At 31.7% G+C, this 26,609-nt stretch overlaps 1 protein-coding gene across 2 annotated transcripts in view; it reads left to right on the forward strand.

The window, feature by feature from the left end:
* Window positions 1–6,472: 6,472 nt before the first annotated feature.
* TfAP-2 (transcription factor AP-2) overlaps window positions 6,473–26,609 on the forward strand; it is a 158,078-nt gene continuing 137,941 nt past the window's right edge. For both annotated transcript variants that reach the window (XM_075307317.1, XM_075307319.1), the window contains exon 1: window positions 6,473–7,341. In XM_075307317.1, the coding sequence (XP_075163432.1) occupies window positions 7,285–7,341 (57 nt within the window). In that variant the 5' untranslated portion in view covers window positions 6,473–7,284. The remainder of the gene's footprint in view (window positions 7,342–26,609) is intronic.

The raw sequence follows: 26,609 nt of genomic DNA on the forward strand, positions 1-26,609 counted from the left end.
ATATCAAATCAGATTTGATTAGATGTGTCTCATTTTTGAGATCTGATCAGATCCAATTTCATAGTATTTAGATCTGACCAGATATAACCATTTTTCGGATCTGCTCAGATCTGACCATATCTTGGCTCAGATCTAACCACATCAAATCAGATCCCCCAATTTTTACACGGGTGATCAGATATTACCATTTTTCGGATCTGACCAGATCTGCCTACATATACTGTCATATCTAATCAGATATGGCAGGAGATCTAATAATATCTGCCCAGCTTCGCCATTTTTTACACGGCTATATCTAATTGCTATAGAATTACATCTGATCAAATCATGATTCCTTTTTATTAACCAGCGGCCAAGTGTGCCACCATCCCCATACCACGAGTCTTCCCCACCATGTGTAACGGTTTGCTTGACGTGGTGTTTGTCTTTCCCAGGTCATTACCAGTAATATTCAGATGTTCTTACCAGTATTGTTCTTTTGCATCGGATGGCCATATAACTTATTTCTAGTTATCGACGGTCCAATATTTGGGGGCTTAATTATACACTTTCTATTTAAAAAAGATTGCATAAAGTGAAAACATGTACTCGGTTTTGCTCCCCACTGTATATAAGAAGTATGTATATATGCGTTTTATCTACAATATAATATTCAATGTCGTAGTTAATTCAATGATTATTTCTTTCAATCAAAGTGTTTTTTATGTTAAGGAAAATTTGCCTTACTTGTTTCAATAACATACGACTTTAATGAAGGTGCACAAAATTCAAGGATGTATATGGTTAATGTAAAGACACAAAAATTTAAAACAATACAAAAATTTGAAATGTCGTCAAGTTAATAATAATTCCCTTAAACCAACAATGTTTTTCTTTATAGTAAGGCAAATTTGCCTTCATCACCGTTGTCGAATCCACATTTCATACATTTAGAAAAAGTGTAAATTATGAACTGAATTTCCAAGAGTCAAATATTGTAAAAACCTATTTCAAAGGCTTCAAAACTTTAATATTTTTCTCTAGGAGCCACCGTGGTGCAATGGTTAGCATGCCCGCCTTGCATGCACAAGGTCGTGGGTTCGCTTCATGCTTCGACCGAACACCAAAAAGTTTTCCAGCGGTGGATTATCCCACCTCAGTAATTCTGTTCACATTTCTGAGCTTCTCTAAGTGGTTTCACTGCAATGTGGAACGCCGTTCGGACTCGGCTATAAAAAGGAGGTCCCTTATCATTGAGCTTAACATGGAATCGGGCAGCACTCAGTGATAAGAGAGAAGTTCACCAATATTGTATCACATTGGGCTGAATAGTCTAAGTGAGCCTGATACATCGGGCTGACACCTAACCTAACCTATGTGTCAAATAGAAAATGTATAATGTTCTTATTATACACTGAAAAAAAAAGCATACTCGGTTCCAAAGATTTTGTCTTTACTTTAAAAAATTTGGTATTGATTCCGAGCCAAAGAAGCGGAGATTACAAGTAAGGATACTTTTAAGACACAATTCTCTTTTAAATTTAGGTTTTGTGTACTTGCTTCTAGGAAGCAAATTTTAATTTTTCGCTTTCTCAGCTTTTTTTCTTCATATGCTATCAAAGTCCTTTAAAAACGAGTTAACGGCAACTTTATTATCCAAATTAGGACTCGACTTCCTGTAGAAATTATGCTATGTTTGAAGTAAAAAACTTCTTTAAAATAAAGTTTTGAAAAACATGTCCATGTATATTTGAACGATTTTTTGCTTTGTAGTCAAGATGCAAAAAGACAACAAATTTAAAGACAATTTCATTAAATTTAAAGAATTTTTCAGAATTATTAAAGTCAAGTTGACCTTGGCCTATAAATTTTTTCTTTCATGTTAAGATACTCATTTTTAAGTCACATCACTTAATTATAAGGACAATACGACTTCATTGAAAAGTTTATCGACTTTTGGACAAGGAAAATAACTTTATTTTAGAGAAATGCGTCTTCTATGCTAAGCAAAATTTGTATTCGTATTTTAAAGACATGAAATCTTTGACCTCACGACAATATTTTTTCCAGTGTACAGGACAAAATAACAAAAACAAATAATTGCACAATACGCTCCAGTTTTTTTTATATATATATTCCAATTAACTGTATTTTTTTAATGTTTTTGGTGTTAACCGAACTTATCGAATACAACATAAAAAACTAAAACGTTTGGTACAAGGTACTAGTACCTTTTTTTCTAGTACTAGCACAGTTGAAATAATTAAACTTTGTGATGTATAAGAAATTGATTATGTTGTGCAAATTGAAATCTATATTGTAGAATGCCAAATAATTTAAAAGTGGTAATATAGTAATATATATAGTAATTATATTCACATATGCACGCTCACAAAAAATCGCTTCTGTAACATATACTCCCAAACATATTTTGCTTCAAGCATATACATTTTTGGGTATTGCCCAAACATTTATATGTTTGATCTCTTCCAATATATAATATGTTTGAAAGCATATTGGTCTAAACAATATATGTTTGGGTAGTCTAAGTTCCAAACATTTTGTATTTTTGCATCCAAATTCAATAATGTTGTCTTCCAAAAAACAATATGTTATTATGTGAACATATAATATGTTTGGAAGCATTTTGCACCCAAAAATATTATATGCTTAAAAAAAATTCTCCGAAACAATATTGTGCTCAAAATTTTATTTATTTATTTATATATTTACAATCATAATGAATTATGAAAATAAACAGGTAATGTAGGTGCTAACAACATAGGTTTTCGACCTGAATGCTCAAAATTTTGTTTCTGCCCAATTGTATATTCCCCCACATCTTTCTCACTTCCACGAGATTTTTTAGTTCTTAGCACCTTTTTCTGTAATACAAACATTGTAGAAGAAATTATTCAATTGTATGATTTTTTTTATTTTAATTTTACCTTTTGCCGGACGGGGATTTGAACAGCGGACCACACAGTTTGTAAGGATCAAAGAAGTAGCTGATCAATTGCCCAAGGAAAAATAAAATGTTAATTTTGTAATAACAAGCAACAACCACCAACTTAATTCAATATCGCTCCCTGTTAAATAGCGCTCCAAGCTACTAAACACATATATGTTTATAGGCTATTTCTAAATTAATATATGTTTGCATCCAAGCATATTATATTTACAAACATTTTATGTCCCAAACATAATATGTTCTAACATATTATCATATATGTCCCAAACATGTTATGCTAGTTTATGAACATTATATGCTTGCACTCAAAAATATTGTGTTTAAAAATTTGTGTTCCAAACATATAATGTTTATAGCCAAACATATGAAAAACAGTCTTTTTCATCCGTGCACTTGGTTTGATGTGTGACCAAACATACGTGTTTGTAATCAAGTATATCACGTTAATATTCTCGTAACAAACACATTATTTTTAAACACAAACATATACAAATATTTTTTTATCCGTGTTACAGAACTGGTTCATGATTTAATGCGATATATATAATTAGATATGGAGCTATATATATTATATATAATTAGATATGATGTCATATATGAAGATATACAATTAGATCTTACCAGATATGACTGATATAAATAGATATAACAACATATATAATGAGATCTTGAATCGGATCTAATCATATATAACACTATACATAACATATCTCCGTAGATCTATTTATATCTACAACCATATCTGAGCAGATATAATTATATATACTTTGATATTATTAGACATGATTAGATCTCTCAATTTTTACACGGGAGGAGTGTTTTCCAAAACGATATCCGGATAAAATCCAAAAAAGTTTGACACTCGTATTGGACAAAAATTTTGCCCATACCCTAAGTAAGACAAAACAAAATTAAAAAAAAAATAAACTTAAAGTTATGACCATAATATATTGTACTACACCCAGAAAAAAGTGTCTTCGAAACTAAAGGAAAAAAATGTTCATCAATTTAGTTTAGCCATTTTATTTCCACTCAGTTAATATTTTGTGTGAAATAATAAAATTTACTTGTTTCTGTAAAAAAATCCTAAACTGAAAGCAGTTAGGAATAGTTCATAAACTAGAAAAGGGCATGGAATTTTACTAATACTGTTTTCTTCGCTGGGTATAAGAATTTACTACTGAACAAGAAAATTTTATTCACTGATAACAAAGCATTCGTAAAAATAAACAAAAACCGAACTAAAACCAAGTTTCCTCAAATTTAGTAAGATTTCTTATAAAATGATAATTCTGACTTCCTTTATTATAGAAAGCTTATCATACATACGAATAACACTTGGCATAGAAAAATATTTTAGTTCATTCGTACTAAGAAGTATCCAATCCTTTCAAAACTTAAGGAAACACACTTGTTAGAATATAGGAAAATTTCCTACATATGTTTGCGCGTGGGTTGTTTTTTTAGTTGGAATCGCGTTGTTATGGTATACGGAGAGATTGTTTAAAAATAATATAGTAAAATAATATTATAAAAAACAAATAAAATATAGAAAATATTTGTTATTTTAAATTAGTGAGAAATATGTTCGTTTTTTGAAAATTGGTTTATAGAAAAGAAAACACCAACAGAATAACAACCCCTTCATTCAACTTCATTTTGGAATTTTCAATTAACAGGTAATATTCAGTGACGCTAACATTTTGTGAAAAAATTGGTTTTGGATTTTTTGTTTATATTTGTAGGTATTGAAATTGTAGAAGGTGGACAAAATTGCTAGGCAGCAAATTATTCAAAGTGAAAGGTACTACAAGAAGAAAAAATAATAATAATTAATATTTCAAGGCCAGTCGATGCTGTTGATTCTAAATAAATATATTTAATATATTAATAAAACATGTCTTTTATTGAAGAAAAAATTGCTTATATTAATACATAAAATTGTATTTAAAAACGAAGGTAAGCAGATCTAACTTTGAAGTAAAAGGTTTACCGCAAATATGTAAGATTTGTCCAAATGAATGAAAAAAAGTTCAATAAAATCATTCCATATATGAATTCAATTCAGTTGAATTTTTTCATTCTGTAGTATAGTGGTACATAAATATAGGAAAATGTTAACTAATATACGGAATGCATTCTACCTAATTTCTATGAAAATCACATCATTCAAACAAATAAAAATGTCTTTGGCGCTATACGAAGTTCAACTTTCTTCACAATGAGTTCATTTTAACTTAAAGAAGGGGTCACTTTTTTCTGGGTGTATTCATGAAATGTCACGCTTAGAAGGAATATGATCACTTTCTTGAACAAAATTGTATTTTTGGATGGGGAGAAAACAAAAATAACATTTGGCTAGGTTAAAGTTGCAGACCGACTAAGTTTCAGGCTCACTTAAACCATACCAGTCCATTGTGATGTGAAGGTGATCATACTCCTTCGCGGGGTGACAACAAATAAGAAATGTTTTACGTGCTTGAATAGTCAAGTTACAAAAAGTCATCAAATTCTAAGGCCGATCGTTTTTCATTGAAGTCGTTTTATGCTAAGGATAACCGTCTCTTGTCAAGTCACAAATCATTGCATCACAGTAATGTGTCTTGTAAAGTTCGCATCGAATAGATAAATATGAAAGCTTTATTATTGCACTGAAAATATATTTTTCAGTGCAATAATAATACATTTAATGCATTTATGATCGTTTTGACATTAATGCAATTTCTAAAGCAACAAATTTGTATTGCGTCTTGACAGCTGACATTACATCTATCAAAAATTGTTGCATCGTTGGGTTGGATAGACCTCATTGATGTTTCACTTTTAAACGCTTGGCTCTGCTCAATGTTTGGCGTGTATTTGTTTATATGAAATTCCTCCGTAAGAAGTGTTCCAGTTTCACTAACTTTAATATTTGATGAATTTTTGGTTCCCTCTTGTCTTGAATATTCATAAAGTATACACATATAAACCAAAACACCAATATAGTGGTGATTTGTAAAGAATTTCATTTTGTTTTTGTATACCTTTCTTTGCTCGAAGCACTTGTATATTATTGTAAAAAAAAAATCCCTTGTATAGTTCAAATTTTAAGTGGAGATGCAGCAAGAAATTAAATATATTATGAGTTTCTCTTTAGAATCACTACAATTTACTCTCTTCAATGTTGAAATGCCAATTCTCTTAAGAAAACATGCTCACAGCACAGTTGGAAAACAGGCAAGCGACGACCCCATCATCCATAAATATTTGTGTGAATGGCTCTCCACAAACAAGTTTTCTCTCATCCTTTTATTTAGGCACGCATACAAGCTAAATACCACCACCACATCTCAAATGTTGCTACGTTTGGTCCGTCGGGGAGACTTTGTATACATACTGTATGGATGTATGTGTTTTTGTTTAGGGGTGTGAGTGTTCGGCAATCAACAAACATTTCAAACAGCATTCGCTTACATACCCTGAAGGTTTTAATGTCCAACCAGAAAATACAGCTTCAGTCGAAAACTACCGTCTGTGGCTGCGCAAGGGCATTTCGGTCTCGGGTCGTTTCATCATTGCCACCGCATCTTTCCTGTGTCTGTTTTGAGAATCAGTGAAATAAATCGAAACAATCAACCGAAATCATACTGCTATAGATAGATAGACTGAGAAAAGCCCTCTTGGCAAAGAACCAAGGAATACGCTTGTGACACTTGTCGCGAAACAAAAACAAACAAATCCGAATGCTCTTCCATATTTTCCGCCGTGCTAAAAAAACAAAAGAAAATTAAAGAAAACACAACAATAAAATATCACACACGGTTTCAATTAACCTTGAAAAGGATTTAAAGTCGATCGAAACACGTTACATCCAACAATTAGCATACATATGTATGGAATACACGCTCGTCCAATCCACACAGTTGCCTTAAACAGAATTCCAATTTCCGTCTGAAGTAAACCCAAACAAAAAATTAAAATTAAAAAAAATCTTTGAGTACTACACAAAATTTTCGTGAATGTATGTACCTGGTCCTCTACTCTTCCCGGTTTTAATCGTTCATACGAAAACTGACACAAAAATCAATCAAAACAAATTACGGCCGTCAACTTGGTTGGCTGCTACATGTTAGTGTTTTGTTTAAATCGATTCTCACTGTTATTATTACTAAAGAATGATATGTCATTGTTATAATTTGTATCCGTAGTAGATTCCCATAAAGAAATCTATTCGTACATGTGCATAGATACACATACAAATACAATTGTGCTATTGCTGTTTGTTTATTTGTAATTAAAGTAAAATAAAATAAAGAAAAATCAGTGCAATACCAATAACAAAAATTTTACCAATGCACATCCTACACCGGAGCAATGATCACCAATTTGAGGATCAAAAATTTATGATGGTAAGTCAAGTGCATATTTACCTTAGTCACATCTCATGGGGTATCCACCTACGCCAACAAATAGAATAGTTGAAATGGTACTAAATTACCTTCGAAAAAATACTTTTATAAGCCAATCGGTACATGAACATCTTTGTCACATTGAAAAAAAAGGTTACAAGGTTCCAAAAATGTGTGTTTACACTAATGAGGTTGGTATTGACTTCAAGCGAAATAATAGGCGTATTGCGTTGAGTTATGCGTCAAAGAGAAAAACTTTGTACCAGAGAAATTTGTCTTCTATCCTAAGCCCGACTCGCATTCGTATTTTAATGAAGCACTACATATGTGTGTGCTCAAAACAATGTTTTTTCATGGTCTTTTCGTTTTTTTAATATTGATTGCCTTACTGGCATACGAAGAAAAATTTAAACCGATTTTTTCAAATTTATTTTCAGCAAATAATATTTTTTTGTACACTGTCATTAGCTTGATTGGGTATTTCCAGATAAAATGCTGTAATTTATTATCTAATTGTTGTTACTGTAGCCACTTTACATGTCCTTCTACCAAAATATACCGAATTTATTTATAGTAGGAATCAAAGTCTTAACAATATCGTGAAAACAATAACCAAAGGACAGTCTAGGCTAGGATGAGTCTTATAGTCGAAGTGTGTGGACTTCAGAGATGGAAAATACACTTTTTAAGAAAGTACAAAAAAGGTATTTTTTTTAGCAAAAAAGTACTTTTCACTAAATTTCAACAAAAATTCCATTAGAAGATTATTGTCAAGAGCATCTTTAGAGTGAAATTTAAAGAAAATAAAATTTTGTTTGTCAACTCCTCAGTTTTATATATTTTTTTAGTTTTATATCAGCTTACAAAGACTACAGTAGTATTGTAATCACGGTTTGATATATTGCTAAAATTCATGGTATTTCATAAATTTTCTGTAGATAAATAAAAAAAAAATTTTGACAAAATTTTCTACCGAAATAAAATTTTGACAAAACTTTCTATAGATATAAAATGTCGACAAAATATTATATAGAAATAAAATGGTGACAAAATTTTCATTTGAAATAAAATTTTGAAAAATTTTTCTGTAAAAATAAAGTTTTGACAAAATTTTCAATAAAATTAAAATATTGACAACATTGTCATCAGAAATGAAATGTTCACACATCAGAAATAAAATTTTGACAAAATTTTATACAGAAATAAAATTTTGATAAAATGTTCTATAAAAATAAAATATTGACGACATTTTCTATAGCAAAAGTCATACTCAAAAACATGATTTTATTGAATTTCAGTACTATTTTAATCAAAAAAAGCATGTGAATCTATATTACCCTTGCACAAGAATACTTTCTGGATAAGAAGTTGTCAAAATTTTATTTCTACAGAAAATTTTGTCCATTTTGTGCTTTTGAAAAATTTTGTCAAAATTTTATTTTAGTTTTTGTCTAAATTTTATATCAATAGAAAATTTTGTCAAAATGTTATTTCTATAGAAAATTTTGACAAAATTTTCCATAGAAATAAAATGTTGACAAAATTTTCTATAGAAATAAAATTTTGACAAAAAATAAAATAAAATTTTGACAAAATTTTTCAAAAAAGAAAAAAAAATGGACAAAATTTTCTGCAGAAATAAAATTTTGATAACATTTTTACAAAATAATATTTTTTTTGTAGTTTTTGGTAAGATTTTCTCCAAATGTTGGGAGATTATTTGTGTCTCATGTTTCGACCGTGACTGTAATGGTTCCGATTATTTTAGTACGCGATCGATAACTTCTTATCTAGGAGTATTCTTGTGGAAGCGTATTCTTGTGGAAGCAAGCTTTTTTCGACTAGAACAGTATTGAAATTCAATAAAATCGTGTTTTTGACTATGACTTTTACAAAATCGAGATTTCCCGCATGAACTTGTCTGTTTTGTCAAATATGTAGAAGACTACTAGCAAATAAAACTGCTCAAAACTGTCTACACAAAAGGTACTAAATCATCCGCGGGGGTACTACGGTACTGAAAAGTATTAAAAAAAGTGAGTGAAAAGTGGGTGAAAAAGTATTAAAAAATGTACTATAGTACTGCATTTTCCATCCCTGATGGACTTTGCTTATGTCGGCCTTGAGCAAATCTGAGACCGAAAGTGGCTTAGGTGTACCATGGTACTTTCGTTAACCAAAAGGCTCAAAGAAGTACAAAGCTGTCAACCTTATCGTAAAAACCAATAAAAAAGTTAATTGTTTTAATTAATTTATGTAATTGGCTTTCACAAACAAATATTTCAATTTATCTTCCTGAGCTAGTGGAACCATCCGTCATTTCTCAATCTCTTTACACGTTATCAAAAAAAAACTATACTGACGTACATTGGCGGAGCAAGAAAATTTCTCTGGGTGGGGGCTTAGGAAATTGTGAAATTTTCGACTCAAAAATTTAAAATGAAAAAATTGACATGATGAGTAAAAATATTGGAGCTTATAATAGATCACTTCAAAAATTTGTTTTCTTGAAATATTAATATTTCTATTAAATATCAAGGAAAAATTCTCATCAAAAAATTACTATTTTTGCCCAATACTGCTACCTTAATACTTAAGGCTAAAACATGAAATACACATCCATTCCGCCGTTTTTTTTTTAACATATTTTTCATCATTTCTGGTCTATAGATTACTATTATCACCCGATTTTACTAAATGTTTAATATTTGGTGAATCTGAAAGATACATGTTAAGATAGTGTATTTCAGTCCGTTTTTGTATGGTTAAAATTAAGACATCATGAATGCATTCTTTAAGCTACATAAATAGAAATGTTGACGGCTTTCGTCGGATAACATTTAATGCATTTACATATCTGGATATTATTTCGAAAATAGTGAATAATAGAGAAAGTAATTAATTAAAACAAAGTAAGAAAGTAATTCAGTTCTTCCGTTAAAGTCGCAGGTCTTTGAAGTAAGGCAAATTTTCCTTGGAGTAAAGAAAAACATGTTTGCTTTATGGTAATAATATTTAAAGTAACAGATGTCACATCTACGGATTAAAGATAAAAAGGCTTCAAATGTAGGCTAAGACGAAGGTTTTGCATGTTTGATTTAAAGCTTTTTTTAATTATGAAATTGTTTATATGTGAATAGTTTTGTTAATATATCGCAAACAGAGAATGAACATCGATAAATCAGTTTTTTACCAATGCAACGAATCAAAATAATTGTTTGCTACCACAAAAAATTAATAATATATGTGGTGTTCGGTTATAGTAGTACCGCCCCCATCAAAATTAATCACCCAATTCATTACAACGGAGCCATTAAATGTTGTTCATTGTCATTATCAAAAATTTGTATTAGGACGATGATCATGTTCATTAGTACTACGAAAATGTTCGGTATTTAATAGGAATTTGTTTCGCTGGCTCAATTTTAGTGACAACTTTGGTTAATCTTATGAAGCTTTTTCTACTATTATTATGGGATTACGAAATTTATACATTTCCTTCCAACAAAATTTTCGTATAGTTTTTATTCTTATATAGACTTGAATTTCACTTTGAAATTGGTATGTAAAGATGACATTTGCCCTCCAAGAAAACACACAAAGAAAATTCATTGCAATGAAAATGTTAGTTAATAGCAAGAAATGTTATACTTATACTTATGAATTAGTTTCGTTGGCTCAATTCTAATGAGTTTTTTGCCAGTTTACAAACTCAAATTGTCCAAATTTAGTTTTAGAAGGTATAAGCTGCTATAGCATCGTTTACTTAGGCGTCCACAACCTGACATAGCCCCAAAATAAAAACAGCCGTAATGTTTGTCGTCAATTTAAAGTATAACCAGGTCCATAAGCTGCTATAATCGTAACGTACCAAAACAAATCCATTACTAGTTAAACGGATGCTAAAATTGCAAAAACCCTTATTTTGTTTTAGTTTATTTATAAAACTTTGACGGTACAAATAAATTCCATGACTAGAACAAAAGACAATTTTCGAAAGTTCCCAAAAAATAGTAAGAATGAACTACTTGCTTCTATGAGAAGTAAGCATTTTGTGAATAGTAGTTAAAGACCCAAAAATGTAAATAAAAACGAATGCAATTCAGTTCTAAGTTCAGCTCTAAGTAAATAAATTTTCCCACACAACAGTAGACTTTTATTATTTTTATTATTCTATGTGTTTGTTTAGTTCTCTATATCAAAAAAATGAACATTCTTCATTAAAAGAACGAATTTTCATTGTTTTTCGTAAATTATACCAAACATTTTGTGCGATATTTAAAAAAATTTGCTTTAAAAGTATAGAAGTACGTTGTTTTCTAGTACTTTTTCAATTCCCGTGAAAGCAATTTTTTTTAATTTTTTCTTCAATTCATTTCTTTGAATGATATAAACTGTAGGTATTTTAAGAAATTAAAACTCGCCTAAGGTCCAAATGTTCACATCATCATCAGTAATCGATCTAACATAATACAATTTCTAAGGAAATTTCAAACATTTACTTAAATTATTTTATATACTCCTCTGTATTAAGCGAAGCGAAATCTATTAAAAGTTAAATTGTTTGAGCGAGAGTGAAAATATACTATAATCCCGGAAATTTCCGGGACCCGTTGTGAGAGAAAAAAATCGTACATTCAAATTAAGATAGGACTATCATACTTAAAGGAGCACACATAAGCGTAGGAAGGCCTCTGGGGAGGGGGCTTAGACCCCCCCAGAAAAGTTTAGCTATACATTTTTAGCTAGGGGGGCTATAGCCCCCCCTACGAAGATTATCTAGCTACGCTAATGGGAGCACAGAATGTTGAAAATTACCTCGTAGTCAAATTTCATAGCGAAAACTATGTGAAATTATTACGTCAAAAGAATTCAAACTAGTTTACATAGATAGAATGAAGGTCTTGCTATTTGTAGATATATCTTATTCATCGAATTTTTTGGGGCTGGTAAAAATAAATCTATTTTCGTAAATAAAATGTCATAGAGACTTCAAAAATTGTAATAGAAACTTCAAATTAAAAATGTTTTCTTAATATGGAAAATCTTTATTCACGCATAGAAATCCATATTAAGAAGAAAATTTAGTCCGACTTTTTTCGGTGGTTTTCATCTTTGAATATAATTGCTGAATAGAAGATAAGCACGACAGTGTTGGCATGTGCCTTTGTCGAAAACTTACATTCGCAAGCACAAATCGCTTATGATCTTAGTATTTCCTACACTCAAAACATTGAACTCCCTATTTCACTAAAGCCAATTTAGCTTTGTTTTAGTTCACGGAATTATTATGTTTGGAGAAAGTTTCCTTTACTCTAATAATTTTTTGTGTACGTTAGTTAAATTATCTAAAACCGAGGAACCGAGAAAATATACACAAATGCAAAATAAAGTTTAACTAAATTTGTGCCTTCCAAAAAATAGTTCAGTATTTCCTTAAATTTGTAAATTTTACTACAACTGCGTTCATCATGAACTTCGTATGTCACTAAAGACATTCTTGCAATTTTTAACTCCAATTTTTCCTTCAAACTACAAAATGTTCTTTAACAAGTGAAAAAAACTTAATTAATTTAATAAATTTTCTTGAATTTGTCAAAAAATATTTACTTATTTTTATGACATCGGCGTGATGCCAGCGTTTGTAATACTGTAAAGGGTGATACGGTCAAAATTTGGTCAATATAAACTGGACGTATTTCTTTCAATTTTGCACTTAAAAAACCTGAAAACCGGACTATCGACTTACAAGACACCAAATCGCGATGATAAACAAAATACGACGGCCAAAGCGCGATCCCGGATGCTGTACACGACGATGCTGACGAAGTTTGACTGCGTGGTAATGGACGACGAAACCTACGTCAAAGCCGACTACAAGCAGCTTCCGGGACAGGAGTTTTATACGGCAAAAGGAAGGGGAAAGGTAGCAGATATTTTCTAGCACATAAAACTGTCAAAGTTCGCAAAGAAATATCTGGTTTGGCAAGCCATCTGTAACTGTGGCTTGAAAAGCAGCATTTTCATAGCTTCCGGGACTGTCAACCAAGAAATTTACGTGAAAGAGTGTTTGAATAAACGTCTGCTGCCTTTCCTGGCCGGATTTGGCATCTTGCCATTACGGTAAAAAGGCCATGGAGTGGTACGCCGCCAACAACGTGCAGGTGGTTCCCAAGGACAAGAACCCGCCCAACACGCCAGAGCTCCGCCCAATTGAGAAATACTGGGCTATTGTCAAGCGGAACCTAAAGAAGACCAAAAAAACTGCTAAGGACGAGCAGCAGTTCAAGGCAAACTGGCTTTCTGCGGCGAAGAAGGTGGACAAGGTGGCTGTACAAAATCTGATGGCAGGTGTCAAGCGTGAGGCCCGACAATTCGGATTTGGAAAAGCGAAAGCCTAACTGAATATTTTTCCTGAATTTTATACTAATTGAACTTGAAAAAGAAGTTTAATTTGATTTTTTAAATAAGCGATTTCACCGATTTACACGCGTTTTCCCTTGACCAAATTTTGACCGTATCACCCTTTATAGTTAAAATTTTCTAAAAATATTCAAAATTTTCTAAAATTAACCGCAAATATTCATCCTGGTGGGTTCACTGTTTTTTCAGTGTATTTAATTCACGACAAGTGAGCTCTAAAGCAAATTATTTTGTTTTCATTAAAATTTCTCCAATAAGACAAATTTCCCTTCAGTTTACCACTTTTGTTACTTTAGCTACTTTAACTAAAACAGTTTAACAGAATTGGAGGTGCAATCTGAAATAATTTTATTGAAATTTGTTCTTACTTTAATATATTTTTGATAAACCTTTTACTTCGAAATAGAACTTCTATCTTTAATTTATCTATACACCCATAGAAAAAATCTTGAACGGCGTGCACATTTCAAAACGATTCGTTCATAAAATGAATAAACACACATGTGGTGTCGAACGGTGAACAGACGGGGTCAATCTGACAATGATAAAATGACACCATGTGTTGTCAAAATAAGAACCAGCATTCATGAACTGAGAACGTAATGGTTACGAATGTATAAAAAATTTGCTGCCGTTACTCGAACCTGGATTATCAGTCGCCTTAGTACACTGCATTACCGACAGAGTTGCCATAAGAACGTCTAACTAATACTTTAAGACTTTTCATGGCCAAAGAAAAGCGAAAGCCGTTAATGAAATCGTGAACGATCGTGGGCGTTTCGATTCCGTTTCATTTTGTTATTGAGTCCATTTTTCACCACTGTGGTATCACATGGACTGAATAGTCTAAGTGAGCGGGCTGCCACCTAACCTAACATAACCTAACCTACCGTCTGTTCACGATTTCGGAACGTAGTTTTTTCTATTAGTAAGAGTCATGGTTTCTTCTTATCGATTTTTTTTCCTCCTTCTAGGAATAATTTTCCTTCATGTGGCACCCATTTTCCACACTTTTGGATCATTACCATAGCTTTTAAACGATAAGAAACTGTTTGTTGTGCAACATTTAACATTGCTGTCATTTGATTTTGGCTCTCCATCACTTTTCTTCAAATACAAAAAAAAAAAAAATAATGCTTTCCGCAAATCATCACTTTCTGGAAAACAATTCTACATTTTTAACACAATGAAAAAATATGATATTGCCTGTTCAATGACTTGATGTACACTAAATATTTTTTACAGATGTCATAGCAAACAAACAAAAAGTAAGGACTCGTTCACAACAAATGTTCCCTATCAATACATTTGTATCTTGACGCTCACTCCATACCGGTATACCTGGTATAGGAAGTTTTTCTCGTGCAAATCATAAACCAAATTTTTTCACCAACGGCGTTACTGGATATTAAAGCATACCGATTGTTATACATTTACTCGCAAAAACCACACACAATTATTTTTTACCAATAGATAGATTTTACAATCCCGTGTAAAAATTTGTGGATCCGTATTGTTTAATCCAGTACCATATGTGATTAAATATTATTATATATCTAGAGAGACGTGGTCAGATCCGAAAAATAGTAATACCAAAACCAGATCTCAAATATAATTTTTTTATTGCAAAAATACTTTGTAACAAAAATATCTTTTTGGTATAAAAGTTTGAAATTTTCAAAGGAATCCAAAAACTCTAACAAAAGAAGAACGTGGAGTTTAAACATAAATATTTTTCCATCGAATCCAAAAGTTATTTAACGATAACCGTTCAAAAGCACAGTATATTTAAATCCCAAACAATAATTTTACTACCCACATATAAATTTATTTAGAAGTGAACTATATTTTACTAACATTTAACCACGTTGTAATTGCATTTAAAATTTATCGTATTTTGAAATACAAATAATTATCAATTTTTATTAACGAATAATTTTGTACTTAATTTCATTTTTACCTTTAACGCCGATATTAAGTTGGCATTATCACGGAACTAAACTTTGTTTTTATACATCTTACTGTTTAATTTTTCATTGTTTCCCCCGTTTTTACTTTACTGCCCCAACTCTAAAAAAGTATCGTAGAGAGTAGATACATCTAAAACTACTTCATCTAATGCACGCAAACAAACAAAACGGGTTTGTTACGATTTTTCCAATACCCAGCAAAAAAAGCGTCGCCAAAGAAGTAATGAAAATGTTCTTTTTGGATCCGGAAGTGGTGCATAATTGACGCAGAAGCGATGAATTTAACATGGGCTTGTCATAGGACGGAAGTCCTCCATTTCATGTAAATTAAAAAATTCTGTTATATTTTCTCAAATAAATAATTTTTATAATTTTTTATAATTTTTAATGGATTCTAACGCTTGTTGGAAAAGTTTGACCTCAAATATTTTCAAAAATTCACAATTTTTTCAGATTGAATTTAGCATTTTTTTTCGACAAAATTTAAATGATTCGTACCATTTTATGAATTCCTACTCCGTTTTTAACTTATTTGAAACAAAAAAAGTTAAAATTACCCATTAAAAGTATGAACAAATCAAGTTATAAAAAATTGAATTAAAAGAACTTCCTGGGTAGTTAAAATAAAGAACATCGATGGAAGTGCATCTTCTGGAAGTGCTTTAAAAGTTGTGCCTTTGGAAGAACTTCCAAATTTTTTTGCTGGGTATGTATTATATTGTGATTTTTATTCCAAAATCACAGTTCATTTCGATTGTCTGAAAATACCAATATAGGTTTCGTTGTAAAAATTTCTTATATATAAACGAACATCGTCTCCAAATCTTCCCACAATTTTTTGAATTGATGTAAAATTACATTATTTACGTTTTTGTACTACACGAATGTTCTGTTTGGTAAATCTTTTGTAAGAAAAGGAAGATCCGACGATTGCAAGTAGAGTGCTTTGATTTCTTTCAATGTACTTGTGTCTGTCGTACGATTTGGTGTATATATATATATATATATAAATGACTGTATGCGTGTAAAGACCACGGATCCGCTCCGGAGGAAAAAAAATCGCTCCGCTCCCGCCCCTTCTTAAAGATTATAATAAAGGGTGATTTGTTAAGAGCTTGATAACTTTTTAAAAAAAAAAAACGCATAAAATTTGCAAAATCTCATCGGTTCTTTATTTGAAACGTTAGATTGGTCCATGACATTTACTTTTTGAAGATAATTTCATTTAAATGTTGACCGCGGCTGCGTCTTAGGTGGTCCATTCGGAAAGTCCAATTTTGGGCAACTTTTTCGAGCATTTCGGCCGGAATAGCCCGAATTTCTTCGGAAATGTTGTCTTCCAAAGCTGGAATAGTTGCTGGCTTATTTCTGTAGACTTTAGACTTGACGTAGCCCCACAAAAAATAGTCTAAAGGCGTCAAATCGCATGATCTTGGTGGCCAACTTACCGGTCCATTTCTTGAGATGAATTGTTCTCCGAAGTTTTCCCTCAAAATGGCCATAGAATCGCGAGCTGTGTGGCATGTAGCGCCATCTTGTTGAAACCACATGTCAACCAAGTTCAGTTCTTCCATTTTTGGCAACAAAAAGTTTGTTAGCATCGAACGATAGCGATCGCCATTCACCGTAACGTTGCGTCCAACAGCATCTTTGAAAAAATACGATCCAATGATTCCACCAGCGTACAAACCACACCAAACAGTGCATTTTTCGGGATGCATGGGCAGTTCTTGAACGGCTTCTGGATGCTCTTCACTCCAAATGCGGCAATTTTGCTTATTTACGTAGCCATTCAACCAGAAATGAGCCTCATCGCTGAACAAAATTTGTCGATAAAAAAGCGGATTTTCTGCCAAGTTTTCTAGGGCCCATTCACTGAAAATTCGACGTTGTGGCTCGTTAGTAAGTCTATTCATGATGAAATGTCAAAGCATACTGAGCATCTTTCTCTTTGACACCATGTCTGAAATCCCACGTGATCTGTCAAATACTAATGCATGAAAATCCTAACCTCAAAAGAATCACCCTTTAGTACCCACATTGCTTTATGTTGCCACTTTATTTATATTTTGCGAAAACAATAAACATACAACTACAGGTCTATTAATACAGAATCAAAACAAAGAATTTCATGCTATATATCACAAAGTACACTAAAAAAAAAAAACAGTAAACACAAAAAAAAATTGTAACTAAACTGTATTACAAAATTTTAACTAAACTGTATTACAAACGCTGACATCACGCCGATATCACAAAAATAAGTAAATATTTTTCTACAAATTCAAGAAAATTTATTAGGCATAATTAATTTTTTTCGCTGGTTAAAGAAAATTTTGTTGTTTGAAGGAAAAAAATTGGAGTTAAAAATTACAACAATGTCTTTAGTACCATACGAATTTCAAGATGGGCGCATTTGTAGTAAAATTTACATATTTAAAGAAATAATGAACTAGTTTGTGAGAAGTACGAATTTACTAACTTTCTGCTTCATTTGTGTATAATTTCTTCCCGTTTTTAGTTCATTTAACTAACGTACGCAAAAAAATTATTAGATTAAAGGAAACTTCTCCTTCTTCTTCTTCTAAAGGAACTTTCTCCAAACATAATAATTCCATCAACTAAACTAAAGTTAAATTGGCTTTAGTGAAATAGAGGGTTCACTTTTTTAGAGTGTTGTAAAAATGAGTAATTTCGATTTTGAATTTAGATTAAATACAAGTATGTCCGAATGATTTGCTTCCGTTAGGCAGCAGAAAAATTGCGCTCTACACTAACTTGTGCAGCTGAAACCCCTAGAACTCCTCATGCTAGTTCATAAAAAGAGGGTATGCTCATCGTTCACTCCAAAGTTGCTTCCCATCGAAGGACGACTACTCAGTCCATTGTTATACCACAGGTGTCGACATTCTCTCTTCGTCACTATGTTTAGCTCAATTCACGAAACAAAATAATTCTTTTCTGCAAAACGAAACTTTATATTTTTAGTGATCAACGTTGACTCTTTTACCGGATGTGAAAGCAATTTCATAAAGAATAACTCAAAATATTTTGGTTTTCTGGCTAATTGTATCTTTCTCATATCTTTCTAACTTCCACGAGGCTTATTTAGTTCTTAGCACCTTTTTCTGTAATACAAACAAAGGAATTATTTGATTTTACTTTTCGCCTGGACGGAGAATCGAACCGCGGACCATACAGTTTGTAAGCCAACACACTATCCTCTGGGCTACGTAGCCTTGTTGTCATCAACAGACAGTTATCGCCATCACCGCACATACAGTCAAATAGTTATATTTAAAGAAAATATTTTTGTGCGCCTGCGAGCCGACGTAAACAAACTTTATTTGACAGAAGCATACCTTTAGTCGGCCAATTTCTTAAAAATGCAACTTTTGGAAACGGAACACCCTCAAAAAAAAGTCGCTTCTGTAAAATTTTTCTTCAAACATATATGTATACCCAAAGAAATTTGTTAGTAGGGACAGCAGAAAAGTCTGCTAAAACAGCAGAAATTCTGCTAAAAAAGGGACAGCAGTCACTGTTTGCTGAAATAGCAAACATTTCCTGCTATTTTTGTCGGCCAATTTCTTAAAAATGCAACTTTTGGAAACGGAACACCCTCAAAAAAAAGTCGCTTCTGTAAAATTGTTCTTCAAACATATATGTACACCCAAAGAAATTTGTTAGTAGGGACAGCAGAAAAGTCTGCTAAAACAGCAGAAAGTCTGCTAAAAAAGGGACAGCAGTCACTGTTTTCTGAAATAGCAAACATTTCCTGCTATTTTTGAAGCTCGATTACACCAAAACGTGTTTTATTTTGGCTAAAACAAATAAAAATGTCAACTTAGGAGCTATCCTAACATAATTAAAAAAAAAATATTTTATGAATATCTATAGTATTTGACCAAAAATCTGAATATTTATCGAATTGAGGCATAACAGCAAACAAAATGTTTGCTGATTGTATTTAGGAGCTTGTAAGTATATTACAGTGCAAAAATATACCAAAAACTACTTTTGGTTCTTAAATATGCTTTGGGGAAAAATTTATAAGCTAAAAATTTTATAAATTGTTGTTCATTTGGCCCTGAAGTACAAAAATATAACAGCAGACATCGACTGCTGTTTTTAGCAGACTTTTTTCTATGAGTGTATATTTTCAGAATTGGTCAAAACAAAATATTGTTTGCATTGTTCAAACATACACAGTCTCACATAAGTTTACATACCCTTGAGGTTTTTACCTTACACGCAAAGAAAAAAAACGTTTGGAAAACGTGTACCGAAAACGTTTTTCTTTTGTTAGAGTTTTTTGAATTGCTTCGAAAATTTTAAACTTTTATCACCAAAAAAATTCGTTTGTTACAAAATTTTTATTTTTTCAATAAAAAAAGTTATTTTTGAAATAACAACACAGTCCATTTCGTTTATATCAAACACTGTTCTTTTCTGACTTTAGGTCTTTAATAAGACACATTTTACAGTTCAAAATTTAATATAGTACAATGTAATGTTGAACATTTTTTTGGAATCTTCCGAATATATCTGGAATATATGTAAAAAACAAAAGCAAAAAAAAAAAACTTTGGCCGAAGCAGGGATCGAACCCACGACCCTTGGCATGAGAGTCGGACGTAGCTACCACTGCTCCACGGTGCCAAACTAAATGTTTGTTTCTGTTAAATAAACTTTGTTTATTCGGTTCGTGGGCGCCGCAAGCTATGCTATATAAATATAACTTATATGGATATTTATCTATTGATGACCATAACAGGTACATAGCTCAGTGGTTAGTGTGTTGGCTTACAAAGTGCATGGTCCGTGGTTCGATTCTCCGTCCAGGCGAAAGGTAAAAAAAAAATTTAAAAATTTATAAAATCGTATAATTTCTTCTACATTGTTGGTATTACAGGAAAAGGTGTTAAGAACTAAAAATCCTCGTGGATGTGAGAAAGATGTGAGGGACAATGCAATTAGCAAGAAAATAATGTTTTTTTTTTTGAGCTAGTCTTTATGAAATTGTTTTTACATCCTGGAAAAGAATAAACGTTTATCACAAAAAGTATATACTTTTCTTCCAAATACACTTCCTTACAGCGAAAAGCAAATGAGAAACGAATTTTGTTTGTCTAAAATTTCGTTTGGGAGGAAAGAATTATTTTTTTGCGTGTATAACTAAACATGTTTCTTGTTGTTGTTTATAATCCAGACTAAAAACATCTTCTTGAAAATGGACAAATACTTTGTTTTTTCAAATTAATTTACAAAATCTAAAGCATATATATGCATATTTTATTATATTTTAATAATTAAAGAAAATACAATTTCTTAAACCGTATGTAAACTTGTGTAAGACTGTGTATTATCTTTCACCTTAGGCAAACACTAGTAAAAAAAAAAAAAAAAACAAAATAAAACAAAACAAAAATTTAATGACTTTCTTTGAGTATATATATTTAAGACTCCAATTGGTTACTTCCATTCTTTTACTTACAGCTTTTTCTGCAGGTCTCTCTTTCTAAACACATATATGTTTACAGGCTATTTCTAAATTAATATATGTTTCCATCCCAACATGTTATGCTAATTTATGAGCATTATATGCTTGCACTTAAAAATAATGTGTTAAAAAATTTGAGTTCCAAACATATAATTTTTACACCCAAACATATGAAAAACAGTCTTTATCGTCCGTGCTTTACCAAACAAATTCCTACGATAATCTAACATATCAATGAATTGTTATATTAAAGTTTGAAATTTTCGAAGAAATTAAAAAAACTATCTCGAAAATAGGCTTGAACCCAGCACGCTTTGTTTACACTAGGTTGGCTCCGGTGTATGATCAAGAGATCCAAAATCTTTATGTTTACTGTCTATTTTTAAGCGTGTCAACTTTTTAATTTCTACCTTACTTTCATTTGTATGAAAATAAAATCTTGAAGAGCCCGGTACGCAAACAAAATTAAATAAGCTGGCTATTCATTCAATGGCATTTGAAATATCGATATTCATTGCGATCATTTGGTGCCAATTATATGGTGGCATACATAATTACATATGTACATATGGGTCATTTTTATTGGTTCTATTGCCCTTTCTATAATAGCTACTATTGAGTGAAGAAGATATGAACGCGGCATCAATTAAGCAATAACTCGGCCTGTCAGTTGCCGACAGTTTTGTTTGAGGCCAGCCAAACAACTCGATCGAATCTTCGAACGCTTGGTTTGCGCTTGTTGGTATCAAGTGCCACCAATGGTGTGGGAACTGTGAGCTTCTCAAGTTTGGCATGATAATTCTGTTGGACGAATTTGCGTCTACTTGAGCCAGACAGAACGCCACCGCACGCAAGCGCTATCCCTGAGTATATGAGATGTGCGTCTTCGTTTGAGCCTCAATGCGATTAATTCTCATAAATTATATTTTGGCAACGCATCACGCAATGGGCTCCGATGACTTTTTCTAAAAATTCTGTTTCCAATGTGATTTTCCCCCTTTGCTCATTTTATCGTCATGATTTTGTGGGCGATGACTTGTGCTCTATCTTTTGGGCCTCTTGTGTTATTTATTTTAGTGTGTTGTGTGTGTGTGTGATTTTTTTTTTGTTAAAGGAACTATAAGACTTGTTTTTACGCATTTTATGCTTGGAATTTCGCTGCCCCCTTGCTTCAAATTTTAGAGGGTCCTGCGAAATGTGATTCTAAGAAAATTACCAGGACAGCGTATAATTTGGCTAATTGAATGAGGGTGGGATAAAAATGCATGAGTACTTTAATGGAACGAATTTAGACCAATTTTCGTTCACATATTCCATTCAATAACCCCTACCAATCACGCATGGGAATTTCAATTGTTGGTAAATATTAACGACAAAAAAAGGGTAACATCATCAATTGATGCCTATACTGGAAGCATATAAAACAAAAATACAAATGTCGGACATGCTTTAGATTTATTTCAGACACCAACTAAGAAAAACACATATCGGTTATAAATTGAAGTACACCAGTTAGGTATTGGTGGTCCTACGAATATTTTTACAAATTAACATTTTTCAAAATGTAATATTAGCTGAACAAGTTTATAGCTGCATGTACACAGAAAAAAAGTCTGTTGTAAAACTGATGCTAAAATTAACTAATTTTTATTGCAAACATTTTATTTTGTTTTAGCTTATTTTTAAAATATATATTTTTAAATAAGAAATTTTCCCCAGCCCAACGATTTTTTCTTTATTCTAAGTATGTCTCAAAAAATTTATGAACTAAAATTTCAATGACATACAAATTAGTTCAATTCTAACTTAAAAAGAAGAAGTTTTTCATACACTTCTCAAAAATAGTAGGTTAGGTGGCAGCCAGATATATCAGGCTCACTTAGACTATTCAGTCCATTGTGATACCACATTGCCCAGCAAAAAATGGAGCACTATTTCAGCAGGTTTGTAAGAGAGAGAAGCAGTACCAACTGCTTACAAAACAACCGAATCATCGCTGATTTTTGTGGGCGATGTCCCGCTTTAGAGCGGCTTCTACCTAGCGCTGATATAATTGCTCATTTCAATAACAATATTGCGCAGAAGTGAGCAATATTGTTATTGGTATGAAGGAAAACAGCACTACTTTTCGTGCATCTATACTGCATGAATTGGTTGCAATAACGTAAACGAATGATCATAAACTAATTTGATTACTCGTTTACGTTATTGCCACCGATACATGCAGTGTGGATGCACTGCCTATTTTATTGTATACCAAAAAGCTACAACTAAATTTTACTGCTGAAATATGTTTTGCTGGGTGGTGAGCTTCTCTCTTATCACTGAGTGCTGCCCTATTCCATGTTAAGCTCAATGACAAGGGACCTCATTTTTATAGCCGTCCGAACGGCGTTCCACATTGCAGTGAAACTACTTAGAGAAGCACTCAGAAATGTACTGAGGTGGGATAATCCACCGCTGAAAAACTTTTTGGTGTTCGGTCGAAGCAGGAATCGAACCCACGACCTTGTGTATGCAAGGCGGGCATGTTAACCATTGCACCACGGTGGCTCCCCTCTCAAAAATAGTAAGAATGAACTACAGCGTTGTTAAAATGGGAATGATCTGGCGCCTAAGTATTTTTCTTTATTTCTAGTTATTTTTTTCTTTTCGAGAAAGATGCATTTCGTAAATGGTAAGTAAAAATCCGAAAATGTCTGAAAATTTTCGTTAATTTAATGAATCTCAAAATTTGAAATACAATTTAATTCAATTTCAAAATCCGAAAATGTCTGAAAATTTTCGTTTATTTAATGAATCTCAAAATTTGGAATACAATTTAGTTCAATTTCCGCACGAGATAGTTAATTTTTCCCATAATGTAGTTTACTTTTTATCTGTGTACAGTATTTTGTTATGCCACTAGCAGTCTGCCAGCTCGTATTGCGAGCAAATTCCATTAGGATGTTAAATAACATGTGACCCCCATGAAAATCGGCTATCAAAATGCTAAAATTCGATCTATAAACTAAAACCTACACCGACAGAAAGGGCTATTTTTAATATGTTTCGGTGTAAAAACTATGTGGTTGGGAGTAAATTTTTTGATACATTATTTTAAAGTACGAGCATATAATGTTCATAGATGCGCATTATATGTTGTCTCAAAGACCTATTCAAAACATTTGCAACCACACGGATGAAAAAGACTGGTTTTCATATGTTTGGCTATAAACATTTTATGTTTGGAACACAAATTTTTAAACACAATATTTTTGAGTGCAAACATATAATGTTCATAAACTAGCATAACATGTTTGGGACATATATGTTAATATGTTAGAACATATTATGTTTGGGACATAAAATGTTTGTAAATAAAATATGCTTGGATGCAAACATATATTAATTTAGAAATAGTCTCTAAACATATATGTGTTTAGTAGCTTGGAGCGCTATTTAACAGGGAGCGATATTGAATTATGTTGGTGGTTGTTGCTTGTTATTACAAAATTTACATTTTATTTTTCCTTGGGCAATTGATCAGCTACTTCTTTGATCCTTACAAACTGTGTGGTCCGCTGTTCGAATCCCCGTCCGGCAAAAGGTAAAATTAAAATAAAAAAATCATAAAATTGAATAATTTCTTCTACAATGTTTGTATTACAGAAAAAGGTGCTAAGAACTAAAAAATGTCTTGGAAGTGAGAAAGATGTGGGGGAATATACAATTAGGCAGAAACAAAATTTTGAGCATTCAGGTCGAAAACCTATGTTGTTAGCACCTATACACACAAAAAAATTTCACGAAAAACTTTCCAATTAAAATTTTAATTGACTTTTAAAAAATATTCAATTAAAAATTTAATTGATTCAACAAATTTTTTAATTGAAACAAAAATCAATCACAAAAATAACACTATCAATTAATTTTTTAATTGGATCAATTAACTTTTTAATTGACCTTCAATTAATGTTTTAATTGATACTATCATTTCTGTGATTGAAGACATTTCAATTAAAAATTAATTGGATCAATTAATTTCGTGATTGAATCAGAAAAAAATTTTTTGTGTGTATTACCTGTTTATTTTCGTAATTCATTATGATTGTAAATATATAAATAAATAAATAAAATTTTGAGCACAATATTGTTTGAGAGAATTTTTTTAAGCATATAATATTTTTGGGTGCAAAATGCTTCCAAACATATTATATGTTTACAAAATAACATATTGTTTTTTGGAAGACAACATTATTGAATTTGGATACAAAATGTTTGGAACTTAGACTACCCAAACATATATTGTTTAGACCAATATGCTTTCAAACATATTATATATTGGAAGAGATCAAACATATAAATGTTTGGGCAATACCCAAAAATGAATATGCTTGAAGCAAAATATGTTTGGGAGTATATGTTACAGAAGCGATTTTTTATGAGGGTGCACATTGCCTGTTGAAAATAAACCATATTTATAATGAGAATAAAAATGTTAAAACCAATGTCAGTTTTAAAGATTTTAAGGAATAATGAAACTAACGAAAAAAGGACGCCACTTGAGAAAAGAAAACACAAAATTAACTTTATTTGTTTGTTTTTATTTATTTATAAACTAATTCATTGTTTATTTGTATTTATAATATCGTGCAAGCAAACATCACATATTTTTACACTCTGACTTCGTGCCCATCAAATGTACAAACGCAGACATCATGTAACTGCAAATAAAAATAAATGATACAATATAGCAAAATGCAGAACAAAAAAACTGGCACATTTTTTCAATTCCACTTCCCTTTTTTGTGTTCACATAAAACCACGTGCCACTTCTCAATAAATCAATTAACACACAATCAACACACGACTGACGCGAAAAATGAAAATCGTGTGTACCTGCTCAATGTTTTTATAAAATTCTTTTCGCTGCAAAAAAAGTTACAAAATTAAATGGTCATGTCTATACGTAATCTATAAAAATACTTTTTTCCCTGCAAAAAAGTCGAAAGATTGAATGGTCAGGTACATGATTTTTCCAATCTTGTAATGGTCTCAAATTCTATCATTGAAATAACAGAACAGGTTTGCGGCATTTAAGAACCATTTAAATGCTTATTGCCAGCATACATTTTCTCTGCTCGAAAATTATTTTTACAAAGACAAAATACATGTTGTTCTCGACAATTACAAGCTCTAGATAAACATTAAATGGATGCGGCAACCATGTTCAAACTCGAGATGTGCACGTGAGTAATATTTTACTCAGGCTCACGCACACTCACGACGGAGAAATCTTATGCACGCACGATATTTTTTTGGTAGGACTTACGCTCAAGCACGCTCACGAAAAGAAAATTTGTACTCACGCACACTCACGCACGAAAATC

This window comes from Haematobia irritans, chromosome 4 (assembly GCF_050003625.1).
Source record: "Haematobia irritans isolate KBUSLIRL chromosome 4, ASM5000362v1, whole genome shotgun sequence".
Lineage (NCBI taxonomy): Eukaryota > Metazoa > Arthropoda > Insecta > Diptera > Muscidae > Haematobia > Haematobia irritans.